Source organism: Scardinius erythrophthalmus (genome assembly GCF_964197995.2).
Source record: "Scardinius erythrophthalmus genome assembly, chromosome: 15".
NCBI classification, from domain to species: Eukaryota; Metazoa; Chordata; class Actinopteri; order Cypriniformes; family Leuciscidae; genus Scardinius; species Scardinius erythrophthalmus.
Genome location: NC_138235.1, coordinates 35,959,832 through 35,976,305, shown reverse-complemented (window position 1 = coordinate 35,976,305; position 16,474 = coordinate 35,959,832). Strand labels below are relative to the sequence as shown.

Below are 16,474 nucleotides of genomic sequence, written 5' to 3'. Positions count from 1 at the left end.
GAAGGATCTCGGTTTGGAAACCTTTCCTTTAGTCTGTTAGTCCAACAGAGACATCTAGAGGAGAAGAAATGAAAGTACACAATTAACATCTCAGAAAATCGTTCAAAATCATTGTTTAAAAATATTAGATTTCCAGGGGAGATCATTAGCTGCATAGTAGGTGCATGTTAAAACTTTTTTACAAATAATTTTTTACTTTTTATCTTTTTTTTTTTTTTTTACCTACATTTACCTAACCTTTAAAATATTTGAAAAGTAAATGTTAAGTATATATTTATAGTAGGGCTGTCAAAAGATTAATCGCAATTAATTGCAACCAAAATAAAAGTTTGTGTTTACATAATATATGTGTGTGTACTGTGTATAATTATTTTGTATATATAAATACACACACATGCATGTATATATTTAAGAAAAATTTGCATACATATACTATATATATTTATATATAATTTATGTTATATATAAATATAATTTTTTTATATAAAAACTACACATTTTTCTTAAATATATACAAGCATGTGTGTGTATTTATATATACAAATTTAATTATACACAGTACACACACATATATTATTCAAACACAAACTTTTATTTTGGATGCGATTAAGCGCGATTAATCTTTTGACAGCCCTAATTTATAGTTCTAAAATATTCATATTTTAAAATAAATCAAGAAACATTTCACCTTGTCGTAATTTGGAATATTATATATATATATATATATATATATATATATATATATATATATATATATATATATATATATATATATATATATATATATATATGTGTGTGTGTGTGTGTGTGTGTGTGTGTGTGTGTGTGTGTGAAATGTTATTACAATTTAAATAAACTAGTTTCTGTTTAAACTAGTTACTTTTTGTAATAATTATTAATTTCATAAATGCCTTTACTGCCTTTTTTGATCATAATGTGCATTTGCTAACAGAATTAACTTCTTTCTTTTTTTCTTTTTTAAAAAATCTTACTTACCCCAAACTTTTGAACGGCAGTGTATTATGATATATAACTTTTTATATAACTTTTTGTAATATTTATTAATTTCATAAATACCTTTACTGATTATTTTTTTATCATAATGTGCCTTTCCTAAATAAAATAATTAACCTTTACGCCAAACTTTATTATGTTTATTATGTGTATTATGATTCCCCATATATATATATATATATATATATATATATATATATATATATATATATATATATATATATTCCAAGTTACAAGGCAAAATGCATTTAAAATATTGGAATATATAAGGTCTTCAGTGTGAATTCTAGAAACAGTATTTACATTTTTAACAAGTAAAAAATAAATAAATAAATAAACATTTCAGGTCTATCCACCTTTTTCCTAACGAGCCTATTGCGTTTTAGTTTACGGGTGGCACTTTGGGTTTGGTGACTGAAACAAAGATTACTGTAATCAAATCATGCTTTCAAATTTAATTGTCTCCCCTTTTCACTTCTAATCCCATTAACACTGTTTACTGGAACGGTTCTATAGCAGGTAAATACAATATTCATTGTCTGTCACAATGATGGAAATTACTTTCAATTACAGAAGTTACTCCCAGAATTCACACAAAGCATCATGGGGCGTAGGAAAAAGATGGATAGATTGCAACAAGTATTTTTTTTCCCATTCATTTCTCCCATTAGCCATGGACCAAGCCAACCAGCTACGAGGAGAATCACAACACTAAACTTTGATTTGAAGCAAAAAAGTTTTTGAAAATCAGACAAAAATACAAAGACTGTGTACTTAACGGCTTTAGTGAGGGAAAGAATTACAGTCCCATGAAGCATTTATAATTAAAAACGAAGAATAAATATAACACTACTCTGAATAGAAATAAAATGTTGATTATATAAATGTAAAAAAACTAAATATTTTAAGTTCATCGCAAAAAGTTGAAATAATGCGAAGCAAACTGAAGCAAATATAGCTGGCAGTAGGCCTGTCTTTAAAGGTTTAGAAGTTACTGTTAAAAATAATTTTCCCTATGGAGTTTTTTCTTCTGGAGCGTGACTGTTGCACTCCAACCCAGACATTAAATCATAATGAACTTGTTTTGATCAGATTCTTTTACCAATTCAGATCTTGGTCAGAACATTCTGTGTTTTTTAAATGGTGACATCAGGACGGGACAGGCAGCTGCAGAAATCAAGGTTCCCCAGAGAGACATCCTTCTCCCGATTCTGCCCTCCCATCACATCTGGAACTGCTCTAAAATGTTTCTGCACTTAAAGCAAGGGCAGGGTGAGCGGCGACCAGAACAGTCCCATATTCACAATAACAATCTCAACTGCACTTCTAAGCAACAGCCCCATTTGAATATCAACTACGTTAAATAATGTTACAGACATTGGTAATAGCAGGCTATGACCTGTGAAGTCATCTTACATGAAATGTACATTAGTGAAGGACATCACCTAATGCTATTTGTGAAGTATTTTTAATGTACTATGTGATTTCTCATGAGTGAAGTATGCGGGGTAAAGTGCTCTCCACCCATGTGAATCACTTTCATTTAAAGACATCTTGACATGTTCAAAACAAATCACATAGAACTACTGTATGGCTGATTCTGCTTCTAGCTTGAAAAAAAAAACATTATATATAGTGTGTGTGTGTGTGTGTGTGTGTGTGTGTGTGTGTGTTTAAAGTATAATTAGTTTTTCCTCATTTAAAAAAATGACAGAATCTCTCTGTTTAGGACTGTTTGGACAAGCAATATTACACTTTTTGCTTTCCTAATTTTAAAAATAAAATTCAGTTCATTTGATATGCGTGAACAGTTTGTATTTGTTAGTTTTTTTTAAAATCACTGATTTAGTATTGCTGTCATTATGTTACACAATTCACAAATAACACGGGTCTGGAGCCAAAATGCTTCTGAAATAAATGTAGTCAAACTTTATTAATTTTGGGTTACTGGGAATGAAAAATATGCCTAAAACTGCTAATTGGCTCTAGTTTTCAAGTTATGCATTTCAATAGCATATAGCAAATGTTAACTCATTCCCAGGGTTATATTGTATGTATACTAATAGCAGCTATTGTGAATTTGTGAAATTTTTAATCTTCAGTGGTATCTAAAGGTTTGGTGTCATAACTGCATTTCTGCAAAAAAAGTTTCATGGCTGATAAAAAAATATTTATGGCCGGTAAATTTCCTTAAGTCATTGGTCATTGGCAGGTGTGGCAAAAATGGCCCTGAAGTCATGGATGATGCAATCATAATGAAGCTTCCATCACTCTGCTCAACAAATGACCATATATCAGCGCTAGAAACCATAAATCAGAGGTGCAGAACTCCTGGTTTAGTTTCAACCCGTACCTGTCGTTTTCAAGCCTGAAGGACTTGATGAGCTGATCAGGTGTGTTTAATTAAAGGATTAGTTCACTTCAGAATTAAAATTTCCTTATAAATAACTCTCCCCGTGCACGTCATCCAAGATGTTGATGTCTTTTTTTCCTCAGTCGAAAAGAAATAAAGGTTTTTGAGGAAAACATTCCAGGATTTTTCTCCATAGTAGACTTCAATGGGGTCCAATGGTTTGAAGGTCTAAATCGCAGTTTCTTGCAAAATCTCTACACAATCCCAGCTGAGGAATAAGGGTCTTACCTAGCCAAACCATCAGCCATTTTCTAAAAAAATAAATAACCATCTATATACTTTTTAACCACAAATGCTCGTTTTGCACTATCTACACAATATACACAGACGGAAAATGTTTGCAGTGCTCTTTCATGAACCCTCACCTTCCCCAGCTCCATAGATCTGCTATGGGTAATTAATGTATACTGTATTGTACAGCAGCAATAACAGCAGCAACAGCAGATCTATTCTACCAAGACCAAACATGGTCATATCCATTACATATATAAATAATATGTGTGCATCTGTGTTTAATATAAACTAATATAAAAATAAAGATATAAATAGTCTTGTTATTATTATTTTTATTATTATTATTATTTCTAATTTTAAAAAGATGTCACTGAATCATAATAACAATCAATTCACCTTTTTCTACAGGTTAGATAGATTCCACTCCTGTTGGCAAAAACTCTACTCCACATTTCAAGCAGTTAAAATGAAGATCCACTTGAAACTGCAAAACTTGAATGAGCAAACACATGTATGAGTGATGAGACACATCTGGGAAACACAAAGCAGAGATTCAGCTGCGGTCTGAATGAGTTTTTGGTCAGATGAGATGTTTCTTTTCTCATCTCTAAGCATCTCTGTCCAATAAACAAATACCCATTACTGCATGTAAAAATATGAGTATGTACTATTAATATATACTGTATGATGTATATGACAAGTGACATTATTTTTAAAACACAAAACAGGTTCAAAATATAGGGGATTTTGGTGCATTTTTGTACAGTGCTGCAATACATCATTAGACGTGTGCAGTGTTGTGGTGCTTGGAGACTGGTGTTGCTATGCCTGTACATCTGGAAATGGAAATGATTATCTGAACAGCAAAACGGTCCCCGCCTAGAACAACACCCTACAGAAGAAAGAAAATACATAAAGTAGTTCAGCACAAGAAAGTTCAACCCTTGCCTTTCAAAGCCAGCAGTAAAAACTTTATAGTACAGCTCTTCACTGGAAAGCTACATGCAAGTGAATTACGATCGAATGCAATAACTGATAAGAGAAGGCATCTGTTGTTTAGACACAATCCATCAGGTCATTTACACAGGACACATCATGTAATCATACATCAGAGTCCGACAGGTGTGTGAAAATGAGTTCCCTAACATGAGGATGCCAATCACTCAAAGACGCACGTCAACTGGTAAGAAATCGCACCCAATATCCTTAAAGGGATAGTTCACACAACTAATGAAAATGATGTCATTATTTACTCACCCTCATGTTGTTCCAAACATGTATGAGCTTCAATCTTCTGTTGAACACAAAATAAGATATTTGGAAAAAAATTGGTTATCCGAAATTTAGCCATTGGCTTCCATAGTATTTTTTTTTCCTACTATGGAAGTCAATGGCTACCGCCAACTGTTTGATGAGAATATTGAGTTGTTTCCTCTGTTATAATGAGACAAAATCATTTAGCGTTAATAATAATAATAATAAAAAACTTTATTTTATATAGCGCCTTTAAATGTTATTTCTCAAAGCGCTTTACACAGAAAATGATGCAATGTTAAGTAAAATAGTAAATGCATACATAACAAGAGAGATAAAAACATCAAAACAATAAAGTAGCAGTATGTTTATCATTCAATATTCAAAATACAATATATTTTTTTTCACTACAAAATCACAAAAAAGCAACAAAAAAACGTGAGTTAAAAGCACTAAAATATTCAGCATGTGTAATCTCAAATGGGTAACACTTTAATTTACAGTGTCCTTGTTAGGGCTGTCAATCTTCCTTTATAATACTATTCGAATTCCATTCCTTATTTTATTTAATATTCGAATAATATTCGAATATTAAATGCTAAAATTCATCCTATTATTAATATTTACGACATTACACAGTCTTATGGATCGTCAATGCGTGATGTTGATCGGGCTCATATCTTCATAGATAAACCGTCAGTTTGTCTGATATTGCCTTTTGGCGGACAGCTGGTAAGCCCCGTGATGAGGAGAGAGGCAGAAAATAAGTAATTCTTGCCTGGTTTAGCACGGCGGTTCCTCGGACAGATCGCCTAGCTTGTCAGGTTGTAAGTTGTCATAAAAAAATAACGTATATTTTTCTCTCCGTTTTGGCCTTCCGTCCACAATGAGACGGCGTTTTTATTAATGAAAACGCACTCCAAAGTGGATACATTTGAAAACGCCGTTTTCGAGTTGTAGTGTGGACTGTGAATCAAATTGTTGATCTCCGTTTCCGTGGAGACTTTCCTCTCCGCGATTTTTGACAGTTGTTATGACGATACAGCGTGGATAACGTGCACGATTCAAAAACTTTATTGTTTATCAGACGAGTCAAAAGCATTTAATTTTCACATGCGTTTGCCAAGGCGGCGAGAAAGGCAAGATTGCATTTAAAAATATATATATAAATAAAAAAGCAATATTCGAATAGGAACTTCAGCATTCGAATAGTATTGATTTTTTTAATATTCGAATTATATTCGAATTTCGGAATTCGTTCCAACAGCCCTAGTCCTTGTTACATATGTTCCCTTTCAGTCGAGAACGTCAGACGAAGTCGATCATTTACCTGTAGAACAGCCTTGCACCCCTCATCCCCCTCTTGTTCGCCAGCCGGCAGCTTGGTGTGGTTCGAGGAGTCGGTCATCCGCCTTCTAACGCATCCCCTGCCCCTGCCGCCCAGTGGAGACAGGTAAGTGTTGCACTGCACACTCACATCCCTGTCCTCCACTTCGCTGCCCCACCTCGGGTACGTCTGTGGTCTTCTGGGCCCAGGCCTGGTTCGAAGCAGAAAAAGCTTCCCAACCGGTCCGGACCAGTCTGTGACCATCAGTCTCGGCTATGCGATTATCGCTCAAAGCCCGCTTAAGTTCAGTGACACTCAGGTGCTGAGCAGATTTGCTCCTGAAGCTCAGTTATATTCATCACACCTAGTGTTGAGTAGTGCTCCTGTCTTGGGTGCGCATGTTGCTGTCCTACAGGTCAAGCACGCGATATAACCACTTCCTCCAGCCGATATGAAGGCCAGTTTTTATAAACTCGTTCTTCATGGTACCTAGTATGTGGTGGGTCGTGACCATCTTGGACCTGTGTCACTTGAAACGGGCCCTTTCTCGAAAGTCTTTATCCAAGTGGCTAACACAGAGAGGCATTTTTCGTAATGGTCTGCAGAATTTGACCTGAATGACATGTACTTCAGATCTCTAACCTTCCGCCCCACAGGCCATCCTGCGTGTTGCGTTTGAGGGTTCGAAGTATCAATACAGAGTCCTACCCTTCGAGTGCTCCATAGCCAGTTGGGTCTTCAGGTCAACTGGGAGAGAGTACTCTCGCCCACGGGTTGAGGATCTCTTTTTCCGGTATGGAGGTGTAAGACTGAAAATACTGGTTGGGGTCTGAGACAAAGGGCCCTGCTAGCTAATTAACATTCGACCTCCCCCATACAGGAAGTGAGGTTCACTTCCTCTCAGAAACAACGAAGAACTCACACAAGAACATGGTTTAATGTAAATGTTTATCATTGACTGTTATGTTTTTGGTGTCATTTGAAATGTCTCAAAGTGAGTGGTACAGATATCTCATATCCAGATAGATAAAATAAAAGGAAATAAGGTTTATAGAAGTTTAGAGAAAACTGGTCCAGATAATGTCACCCCCCTTTTGCTGAATAAGAAGCCATTTTGAGGGTGGCCTCCCCCATCCCCCCATGTCACCTGGTCAAGGGGATAAAGGAAGGTGTGCTCTGGCTCTGGGGTCTCTTCTTTGCTGGTCACGAATGGAATAGGTGGTCTCTTTCTCTCTCTCTCTCTCTCTCTTTCTCTCTCTCTCTTTCTCTCTCTTTCCCTTTTTCTCTCTCTATCTCAGGTGCAAACTGGGTAAGATTATTTGGTGTAACCAATGTATAACCATGTACTAGATATTTGAATTGATTGTGGAATTGATCTCTGATATCTGAAATATTAAATTGTTACATGAGATTATTCTAACTGATCTTGACATTGTTCCTTTAATGGTTAAAAGAAATAGTCAAACATTCGCTCACTTTTAGTGAGGCACAGATATTATTAAAACCTTTCATTTATTGAGTCAGATGAATTAACAAGAGAATACATAACTAAATGTATTGTAAATTTAACCAACCAATACTTTACATGAGTGAGGACAGAGCACGTGATAACCTTCCCCGTGTATTGGCGGACCAGCAGATTGGACCAATATATTGCGGGCCTTTACAGAGGTGGACTCGGTCCAACACGCCTCTTCAAGAAGAGAGTGTGCTACACAGAAATGAGAAAGGGTCCCACTGAAAGAACTTTCAGAGGCTCCCGGGGCATATGGCCGACGCAGCCATATGGCTTCCTCCATATAAAGACCGCTTCAGCACTGGCTTCATGGTCGAGTCCCGAGTAGACCATGGCAGAGCGGCACGCCCTGTGTGACAACAAATCACCCTGGCCTGCCGCCAAACCCTCAGCCCGTGTTCAGAACTTCCTGACTTTCCCCTGAATACATTCTCAGGGACGGGGCATGATGGCACCCACGTTCAGACCCCTGGAGGGATTCTAGGCCGGTCCTAAAAATGGACACGGAGGTTAAGGTAGCTACCACAGGATTATGTGGTAGTCACTATCACTTCTGCGAGAGCACCCACTAAAAGGAAGTTTGCTTAGGCCAAATAGAAGTGGAACTTATTCGTTGAGAAGTGGAACTTATTCCTTACTCCTCTCCGTGAGGAGATCCTGATGGCGTTCAGTCATTTCAGTGCTCTCTTTCCTGTATGATGGGTTGGAGTGAGGGCTGAGTCCGCCACCTTCAAAATGATGTTGCCTCTATTTTTTGATGCACACCATGATGCTGTAGCATGGGAAGCATGTCCTGATCGTCAGGTTCCTGAGGGAGCAAGGAAAATGAATCTGACTTGTGCCTCTCTTTATCCTCTTGGGCCTTATCTCTGGTGCTACTGCACTGCAGAGACCGCCCCTGAGCCACTGCAGGCAGTGAGTTAAAAATGTAGTTTTTAAAGAAACAGTTCTCCTGCTCGCGTGGTCTCTACTAGAGGGTAGGGACTTGCTCGCTTTCGATCAATGAGTGGTCACTTATAGTAAAGGAGATATGGGTTTGTGTAACCCTCCGCAGGGAGGAACCCACTAATATAAGGGTGAATTCTCGCCGGAGACAGCAGAACCTGGTACAAAGGAAATTACTTCCATAATATGAGTACAGAAGACTTTAATGGAAAACACGGGCAAGATAAATCAAATCATTTCCCTGTTATCTCAGGCATTCCTCAAGCAGAGCTGCTATAACATGCCCTGTGACTAAAACCCAATTATTTCTCAACGCCTTGGAGACCTAGTTCCTCATGTTGAACATCCGGACAGAGTCACGTATTCCCAGTATTATGAATAAACCGGTGGAGTTTGTTTATGTGCATGTGAGATGTATAATATGGGTGGCATGAGTACAGGATAAAAAGGGTGGAAGTTTCATTCTGGGTTCCTGTACTAACTTTCTCTCTCACTTACACACACTAACAGCTCTGAGAGAGATACTTTTACAGGTTCTGAAGGCATTAAGGACAGCGAGTGACGGGGTAAGATAGCGGAGAACAAGAGAAGAGGTTTTTGTCCAGCTGATCTAGTGTCCTCGCAGTCGGACAGGCAGCATGTACTGGGACGTGGCCCTCTGGAGCGCCGGGATCTGGGCGATTCTGAGTTTAGCTGCTGGACAACTGACCGAGCAGGAGAAATCAACCATCGTGGACATGCACAACAAACTTCGCTCTCAGGTTCAGCCCAGCGCCGCCTTCATGCAGAAAGTGGTAAGAGATGCACCTGACTGGAGAAACATATTTACAGCATACTTCGCTTTGGTTCTAGTGGTGAAAACCTGATTGTTCCAAGTTACTGAACAAAAAGTATTTTTGTCATTATATATATATATATATATATATATATATATATATATATATATATATATATATATATATATATATATATATATTAAATGGTAGTATACATGATACATAGAAAATAACTTTCACAAAACACATGTGTGTGAAGTCTGAGTTTGATCTCTGACTGTTGATGTTTTGGTCTCTGGATGTTCTTATGAGGTCAAAGCATCTAATCATCTGTCATCAATCACAGGAATCCCATCTATAATAGTCCCATTATTACTGCTGTAAACAACAATTATCACATTAATATACATGGAAATTGTGTCATGATACTTATTCACAGATCTTAGCATGAAATATGACCAGGATTTGCAAGATTCACTCAATGTTAATTATGTAAATTATAATATTACATAATTATAATAACGTAAAACAACATTGATTTATTTAAGAGTTAAGTAAATAAATTGTTCTGCTGTCACAAAACTAACAAACGTCAAAGTCAAATAACATCATCAAACTTGTTTCTGTCGTTTAAGGTGTGGGACGATGCACTGCGTGTGGTGGCGGAAGCTTACGCAGCAAAATGCATCTGGCAACACAACCCTGAACTTCAGAAACTCACTTTGGGTGAAAATCTCTTTGTCAGCACTGGACCTTTTAATGCAACCAAAGCAATGGTTAGCTGGTATGAAAACTATTTTAACTAAAACCTAAATGAGAATGAATGATTGGCTGATGACTAAAAGAATAAATACCAATGATCTGTGATATGCAGAAATATTATCTATAAGCAGTAATGCAACTCATTTCTTTGCACCACAGGTTTGAGGAAAATGTGGATTATAATTATGAAACCAAGTTCTGTCCTAAAAACAAAATGTGTGGCCATTACACTCAGGTAAGCACTGTTTCCATTCTGTGCGTTTGATTGGTTTTCACAGTATGAATATGCAGATGTGACGATGTGTTTCTGTTGTTTTCACAGATGGTGTGGGCGAACAGCAATAAAATCGGCTGTGCTACTCACTTCTGTGACACTCTTAAAGGTCTAGATTTTAAGAAGGCCACTCTTCTCGTCTGTAATTACTATCCTCAGTAAGTGTGTTTCAATAATCCAAACTGAACATGAGCTCAGTGTTCTAGAAAGTGTTCATTCTAGAACATGGACAGTTTTACAATATATATTGTGGTATAAGTTGCAACTTAACATCATATGAGTTCATATACAAATATTTTAGTCTAGAAGTCTATACCACCAGTGAATACTGACACAGAAAACTATCTTAAGTAATGGTTCTCAACCTTTTCGAACGACTCAAGGACCATTAACCGACTCAAGTCGCTTTAGATAAAAGCATCTGCTAAATGATTATATCTATTAAATCCATCCTTCATTTTTTCCTTAATGTTTTCCTTCATTTCAGAGGAAATTTTAAGGGACGAAATCCATACATGTCTGGAGAGCCTTGCTCAAAGTGTCCAGAAAACCTGCCAGTGTGTGAGGAGAAAATCTGCGGTAATGTGAAAACTTTATCAGATCAGCTTAAAGGTGCATTGCGCAAGTCTCTGAGTTTTTGCAGAACTATGCCCCCCTCTGGCAACAAATGAAACTGCAACACTGCAACTGAACGCGCATGACGTCACGCCCAGTCTCAAATTCGGCCCGAATCCCTCTTATTTATTTTACTGTACAGGATTATAGAGGCAATCGCAGTGATCAGAGAAGGGCTCATTCAGCCCACCAGGCAATTGTTTAAGCATGTATGGGTTAGAAAAACGGGTATTTTTAACATGAAAAGTTGCATAATGCACCTTTAAAGCCAACATGAACTAAATCGTTGAGGAAATTGCCATGAATAACGTACTTGGTAACGTAACCTCGGTTCCCTTTCGAGAATGGTCACTTCGTATTGCGCAGCTAATACGCAGTGGGGAAACTCCTTTCCTCAGATTTATTGATGCTTTTATGTAAAACGCATTGCAGCTGCACAGCGAGCACAGAGAGTGACAGGATCACTCATTGGCTGTGCTGCAGCAACTGTACATCCAATGGCAAAGGCGCCTCTGACGTGTGCGCCAATCAGCTAACAGCGTGCCAACACATGTCAGAGGGGCGTGGCAGAGCCTATAAATGAATTCACCATTATAGCAGATTTACTCAACTTCAGCACCAACTTGCGTCTCTGTGTCTTCCGGAAAACTTTGAAGCTATCGCCGTCGAAACAAGCCTTATTCTGCTAGAACGAGCCTTCACACAGCGGACTGCGCCTTCAACTTATCTTGGAAGCCGCTTTCTCTTGTCCCGTTCTCCAGTGGCCATCCGGCGATCAACATATATCCTTTATTGAACTGTTACGTATACAGTCTGAAAGAGCAGAGTGAGCGTTGTTGCAAATGCCTCGCTCAACATGCGCCACGTGCGGATCCCATGGGTGGCGCGAGGGTGACAAGCACTCGGAGTGTGTTTCATGCCTGGGTCCTTCCCATGCTGAATCTGCACTCTCTGCCGGTGGCTGCTTTCTCTACAAGAGCATGCCTGTCTCGGTGTTGAGGACGCAGCTAACTCTCTCCAAAGATGGCAACGCCGCCCCCAATCTTCCTTTTCCTGCTCTACTTTCGGCGAGGAAAAAGAAGCACCTCAGCCAACAGCAGCCCGAGAGTATGGAGGTTTCACAGGATCACTCATTGGCTGTGCTGCAGCAACTGCACATCCAATGGCGAAGGGGCGTGGCAGAGCCTATAAATGAGCCCGAATTCACCATTATAAGCGACAAACTTGCCATGTTACTACAGTGCGGCAGGCTTCGCAATACTCGTTCCCTACTCTCAGGGAACCGAGATTACGTTAGTAACTGATTACATTCCCTTTCGAGAACGGTCACTTCGTATTGCGTAGCTAATGCGCAGTGGGGACGCAATGAAAAACGCTGCACCAAGTGACTGGCTGCAACTGAAAACCATAGAGTTTGCTCTTGGATAAATTGATTTTGAGCCCAAGGCATTCCAAATGGCCGAGGATCAAATCTCTGTGTTTCAAAAGTTTGGTCCTCAACTGTGCCAGCACAAGCCAGTCGTTGAGATAATTCAGCATGCACACTCCCTGAAATCTCAGGGGAGAGAGCGCCGTGTCCATGCACTTTGTAAATGTAAGGGGCGCTAGGGACAGACCTGTCCAGAATGTCCTGTGATTGGGGGCTATCTGGATGTGGAAGTATGCGTCTTTCAGATCCACAGTAAAGAACCAGTCCCTCGGGCGAACCTGCGCGAGGATATGTCTGATAGTTAGCATTCTGAATGGCCATCTCATGAGAGCTTTGTTCAGATGCCTTAGATCTAATATGGGTCTGATGCCGCCGTCTTTTTTCTGTAAAACCCTGAGTGTTTTTGCACGGGGGGAACTAATTCTATCGCCCCCTTTGCTACTAAATTTTTTTATTTTGGAGTGAAGCACGTGACACACGTTGCTTCTCACCGAAGTCTTGAGAACCGGCAGAAACTTTGGGGGTCTGCGAGCGAATTGGAGCGAGTAGCCTCACTTTATTGTGTTTATAACCCAACTCGACACACCGGGAATGGCTTGCCAGGCCAGAGCTCTTGTGGCTGGGGTTTGACACATGTTCAGGGACGGGCCGCCTAACATAGGGGGACCAGATACCTTTATGTTGTGATTTGTGCACATACTGACTGTTGGTTTGACTGGAAAGGCTTTCACCTTGGGCAAAGTCATAGTGACAACCGGAGGGGGGCCACCCAATGAAGGGGGACCGAGAACCCATGTGTTGTGTTTTTGAAACATACTCTTTATGTGCTTTATTGGGGTCGCCGTGAAAACAGCATTTGTGTGTATGGACACGCAGTGCAGCGGGCCCGTTTGCTACAGTACAAAATTCTCCAGCCGCCTGAGCTGAACAGGGAGCTGTGAGATCTGCGGTTTTCTTGAAGGGTGGTCCAGCTAGCGCGAGACTCAAGCCCTCTCTTTTCATCCCTGTTGCTAGGAGGTTTTCTGAGGCCTAGGGTCCGACACATTACTGGGCCGGGCCCTGGCACCGGGGCTGTGGGGTAGCGGGGTAGCGCTTAGCTGGCCGTAAGTGGCGGTAGGTATCTGCCGCAGGGCGGGGCCTGCTTTGCTGGCTTCTTAGGCTTAGGAGAAGGCGGCGCGGTTCTGGGCCTACTCGACGCGGAGCTTGAGCGCTTCGGCAGGAAATGTCGCATCGCTTGAGACGATATCTGAGCTTCAGTGAACCTTCCCGAAAAACCCTTCACCACCAGGCCGAAGAGACCGGAGCAGGAGATGGGCGCGTTGAGGAAAACAGTCCTGTTCGCCTCCTTAATCTCGGTGAGATTGAGCCACATGTGGCGCTCGAACACGACCAAGCAAGCCATACTTCTCCCGATAGCCTGTGCTGTAGCTTTGGTAGCATGCAAAGCTAGGTCTGTGGCGCTCCTGAGATCACGGAAGGCCTCGGGGTCCGGGCAAGACTCGTCCTCGTCCATCGGCCTGGTAAACTTGCAGCACGGCCATTGTGTGCAGGGCCGAAGCAGCTTGACCGGAGGCGGCGAAAGAGCATCCAGCAAGAGCTAAGGTGTTTCGGCACGGCTTGCTCAGGTGAGCTAGCTCGCCTTCCAGCTAGGGGCGGTGTTCGGGCAGAGGTGAGCGGCCACGGCTTCTTCGAGGGGCGGTAGTGACTCGTAGCCCTTTTCCGCCGCGCCGTCCACGGTGGAGAGCGTTGCGGACATGGAGGAGCTTGGGCGTGCAGAATATGGAGCGTGCCACGTCTTAGTCAGTTCCTGATGGACCTCGGGAAAGAACGGTGCAGGTCTGTGACGAGGGGCCTGTTGGCGCCCCGACAAAAAACAGCCATCCAGCCGACTTCGGGGTGACAGCGGCGGTGAGAATCCTCAGCATCTCCGCATCAGAGTTAGTCCTGGTAGCTGAGAAGCTGGCACTCGACTAAGAGACGAGGGGGGGGTCGACAGAGCCCGACCATTCCTCCTCAGACGCCGCAATGGAGAGGCTGTCGTCGTGTTCGTCATCCAACGCACTGAATGAGACCAGGCCCGCCATGTGGGTGGGGGGGGGGGGGGGTGCTGGTCCATCTGCGAGGACAGGACCGGTGACAGTGTTGGAGTAGGAGAAAGCAAGGCATGAGGGGTCGTGGCCGGCGTGGGCTCACAAACCTCCATACTCTCGGGCTGCTGTTGGCTGAGGCGCTTCTTTTTCCTCGCCGAAAGTAGAGCAGGAAAAGGAAAAGCGGAGGCGGAGGCGGCGTCGCCATCTTTGGAGAGAGTTAGCCGCGTCCTCAGCACTGAGACAGGCATGCTCTAGTAGAGAGAGCAGCCACCGGCAGAGAGTGCAGTTTCAGCATGGGAAGGACCCAGGCATGAAACACACTCCGAGTGCTTGTCACCCTCGCGCCACCCATGGGATCCGCACGTGGCGCATGTTGAGCGAGGCATTTGAAACAACGCTCGCTCTGTTCTTTCAGACTGTATACGTAACAGTTCAAGAAAGGATATATGTTGATCGCAGGATGGCCACTGGAGAACGGCGACAAGAGAAAGTGGCTTCCAAGATGAGTTGAAGGCGCAGTCCGCTGTGTGAAGGCTCGTTCTAGCAGAATAAGGCTTGTTTCGACGGCGATAGTTTCAAAGTTTCCGGAGGACACAGTGACGTAAGTTGTCGCTGAAGTTGAGTAAATCTGCTATAATGGCGAATTCGTTCTCATTTTTAGGCTCTGCCACGCCCCTCCTGACATGTGTTGGCGCGCTGTTAGCTGATTGGCGCACACGTCAGAGGCGCCTTCGTCATTGGATGTGCAGTTGCTGCAGCACAGCCAATGAGTGATCCTGTCACTCTCTGTGCTCGCTGTGCAGCTGCAATGTGTTTTACATAAAAGCTTCAATAAATCTGAGGAAAGGAGTTTCCCCACTGCATATTGGCTGCGCAATAGGAAGTGACCATTCTCGAAAGGGAACTAAACTATGCCTATTTTTGCTTTACACCCTCCTATCAATGTCTCTTTTCCTCACAGTTCGTGAGAATCTCTTCCATCCATCTGAGGAGCCGGACGTCACTGAAGATCCGACTGTCTTACCTGAGCGTTCCCACAGGACCACGGAGCTCGTCGATGTTCCCAGAGAGCCCACACGCGTGCCTGTTAAAGTAAATGAGACCGGCATGGAAAAAACTACCAAGAGTCATGGATCCAAGAAGGAAAGCGTCTCATCTCATCTACTGATGCTCATCGTGCTGCTGCTTGTTTTGTGAGGGTCTGGAGTGGATGAGATTCTTCATAACCTGACAAGACAAACACAAAACACATAAGATGTGTGTGTGCACTGCAAAAAATTATTGTCTTCCTCAGTATTTTTGTCTTGTTTTTCAGTACAAATATCTAAATGTTCTTAAATTAGGATACAGTTACTTAAGAAGCAAAATGACTGAAGATATTGAGTCTTGTTTAATGAAAAATGCATACATAAGATTTAGATTTAAAGATTCCAATTTAAAATTACCTATGGTGATCATTTTCTTTAATATATGGTCAAATGTCCAATGTTTCTTTTTTTGGATGTCATCAATTACTCACCCTCATGTTGTTCAAAATCTGTATGACAATTTTTTTCTGTTGAACACAAAAGAAGATAAACTATATTGCCATGCAAAAGTATTGGGACATCCCTCCAAATAATTGAATTCAGGTCTTCTATTCAGGCCCGGCTCCAGATATGAGATGAAAGGTGGGCCAAGTGATATTCCAGGTGGGTTGGTCAGATTGGGGGGATTTCTGAACTTTATTAGAACTATTAGTGAACTTGATTACCACACTCTAGTAGCCTAATAAAACACAACATGCACAGATTACAAATGCAAAAAGAGAGAATGTAAAAATAAA

At 41.2% G+C, this 16,474-nt stretch overlaps 1 protein-coding gene across 1 annotated transcript; it reads left to right on the top strand.

Moving 5' to 3' along the window:
* The first annotated feature begins 9,052 nt into the window (after window positions 1–9,052).
* Window positions 9,053–16,049, top strand: LOC308702942 (peptidase inhibitor 16-like). The gene is made up of 6 exons (XM_081386130.1): window positions 9,053–9,497; window positions 10,115–10,263; window positions 10,401–10,476; window positions 10,564–10,673; window positions 11,003–11,094; window positions 15,611–16,049. The coding sequence occupies exons 1-6, from the start codon at window positions 9,342–9,344 to the stop codon at window positions 15,844–15,846; spliced, it is 819 nt and encodes a 272-aa protein (XP_081242256.1). The 5' UTR covers window positions 9,053–9,341; the 3' UTR covers window positions 15,847–16,049.
* The last annotated feature ends 425 nt before the right edge of the window (window positions 16,050–16,474 follow it).

What these genes read in the sequence shown, in the direction of transcription:
- LOC308702942 (XM_081386130.1), top strand. Translation starts at nt 9,342, where the DNA reads ATGTACTGGGACGTGGCCCTCTGGAGCGCCGGGATCTGGGCGATTCTG. An exon ending in CCGCCTTCATGCAGAAAGTG is followed by an intron (nt 9,498 to 10,114) that starts GTAAGAGATGCA and finishes CTGTCGTTTAAG; the next exon opens with GTGTGGGACGATGCACTGCG. An exon ending in ACCAAAGCAATGGTTAGCTG is followed by an intron (nt 10,264 to 10,400) that starts GTATGAAAACTA and finishes TTTGCACCACAG; the next exon opens with GTTTGAGGAAAATGTGGATT.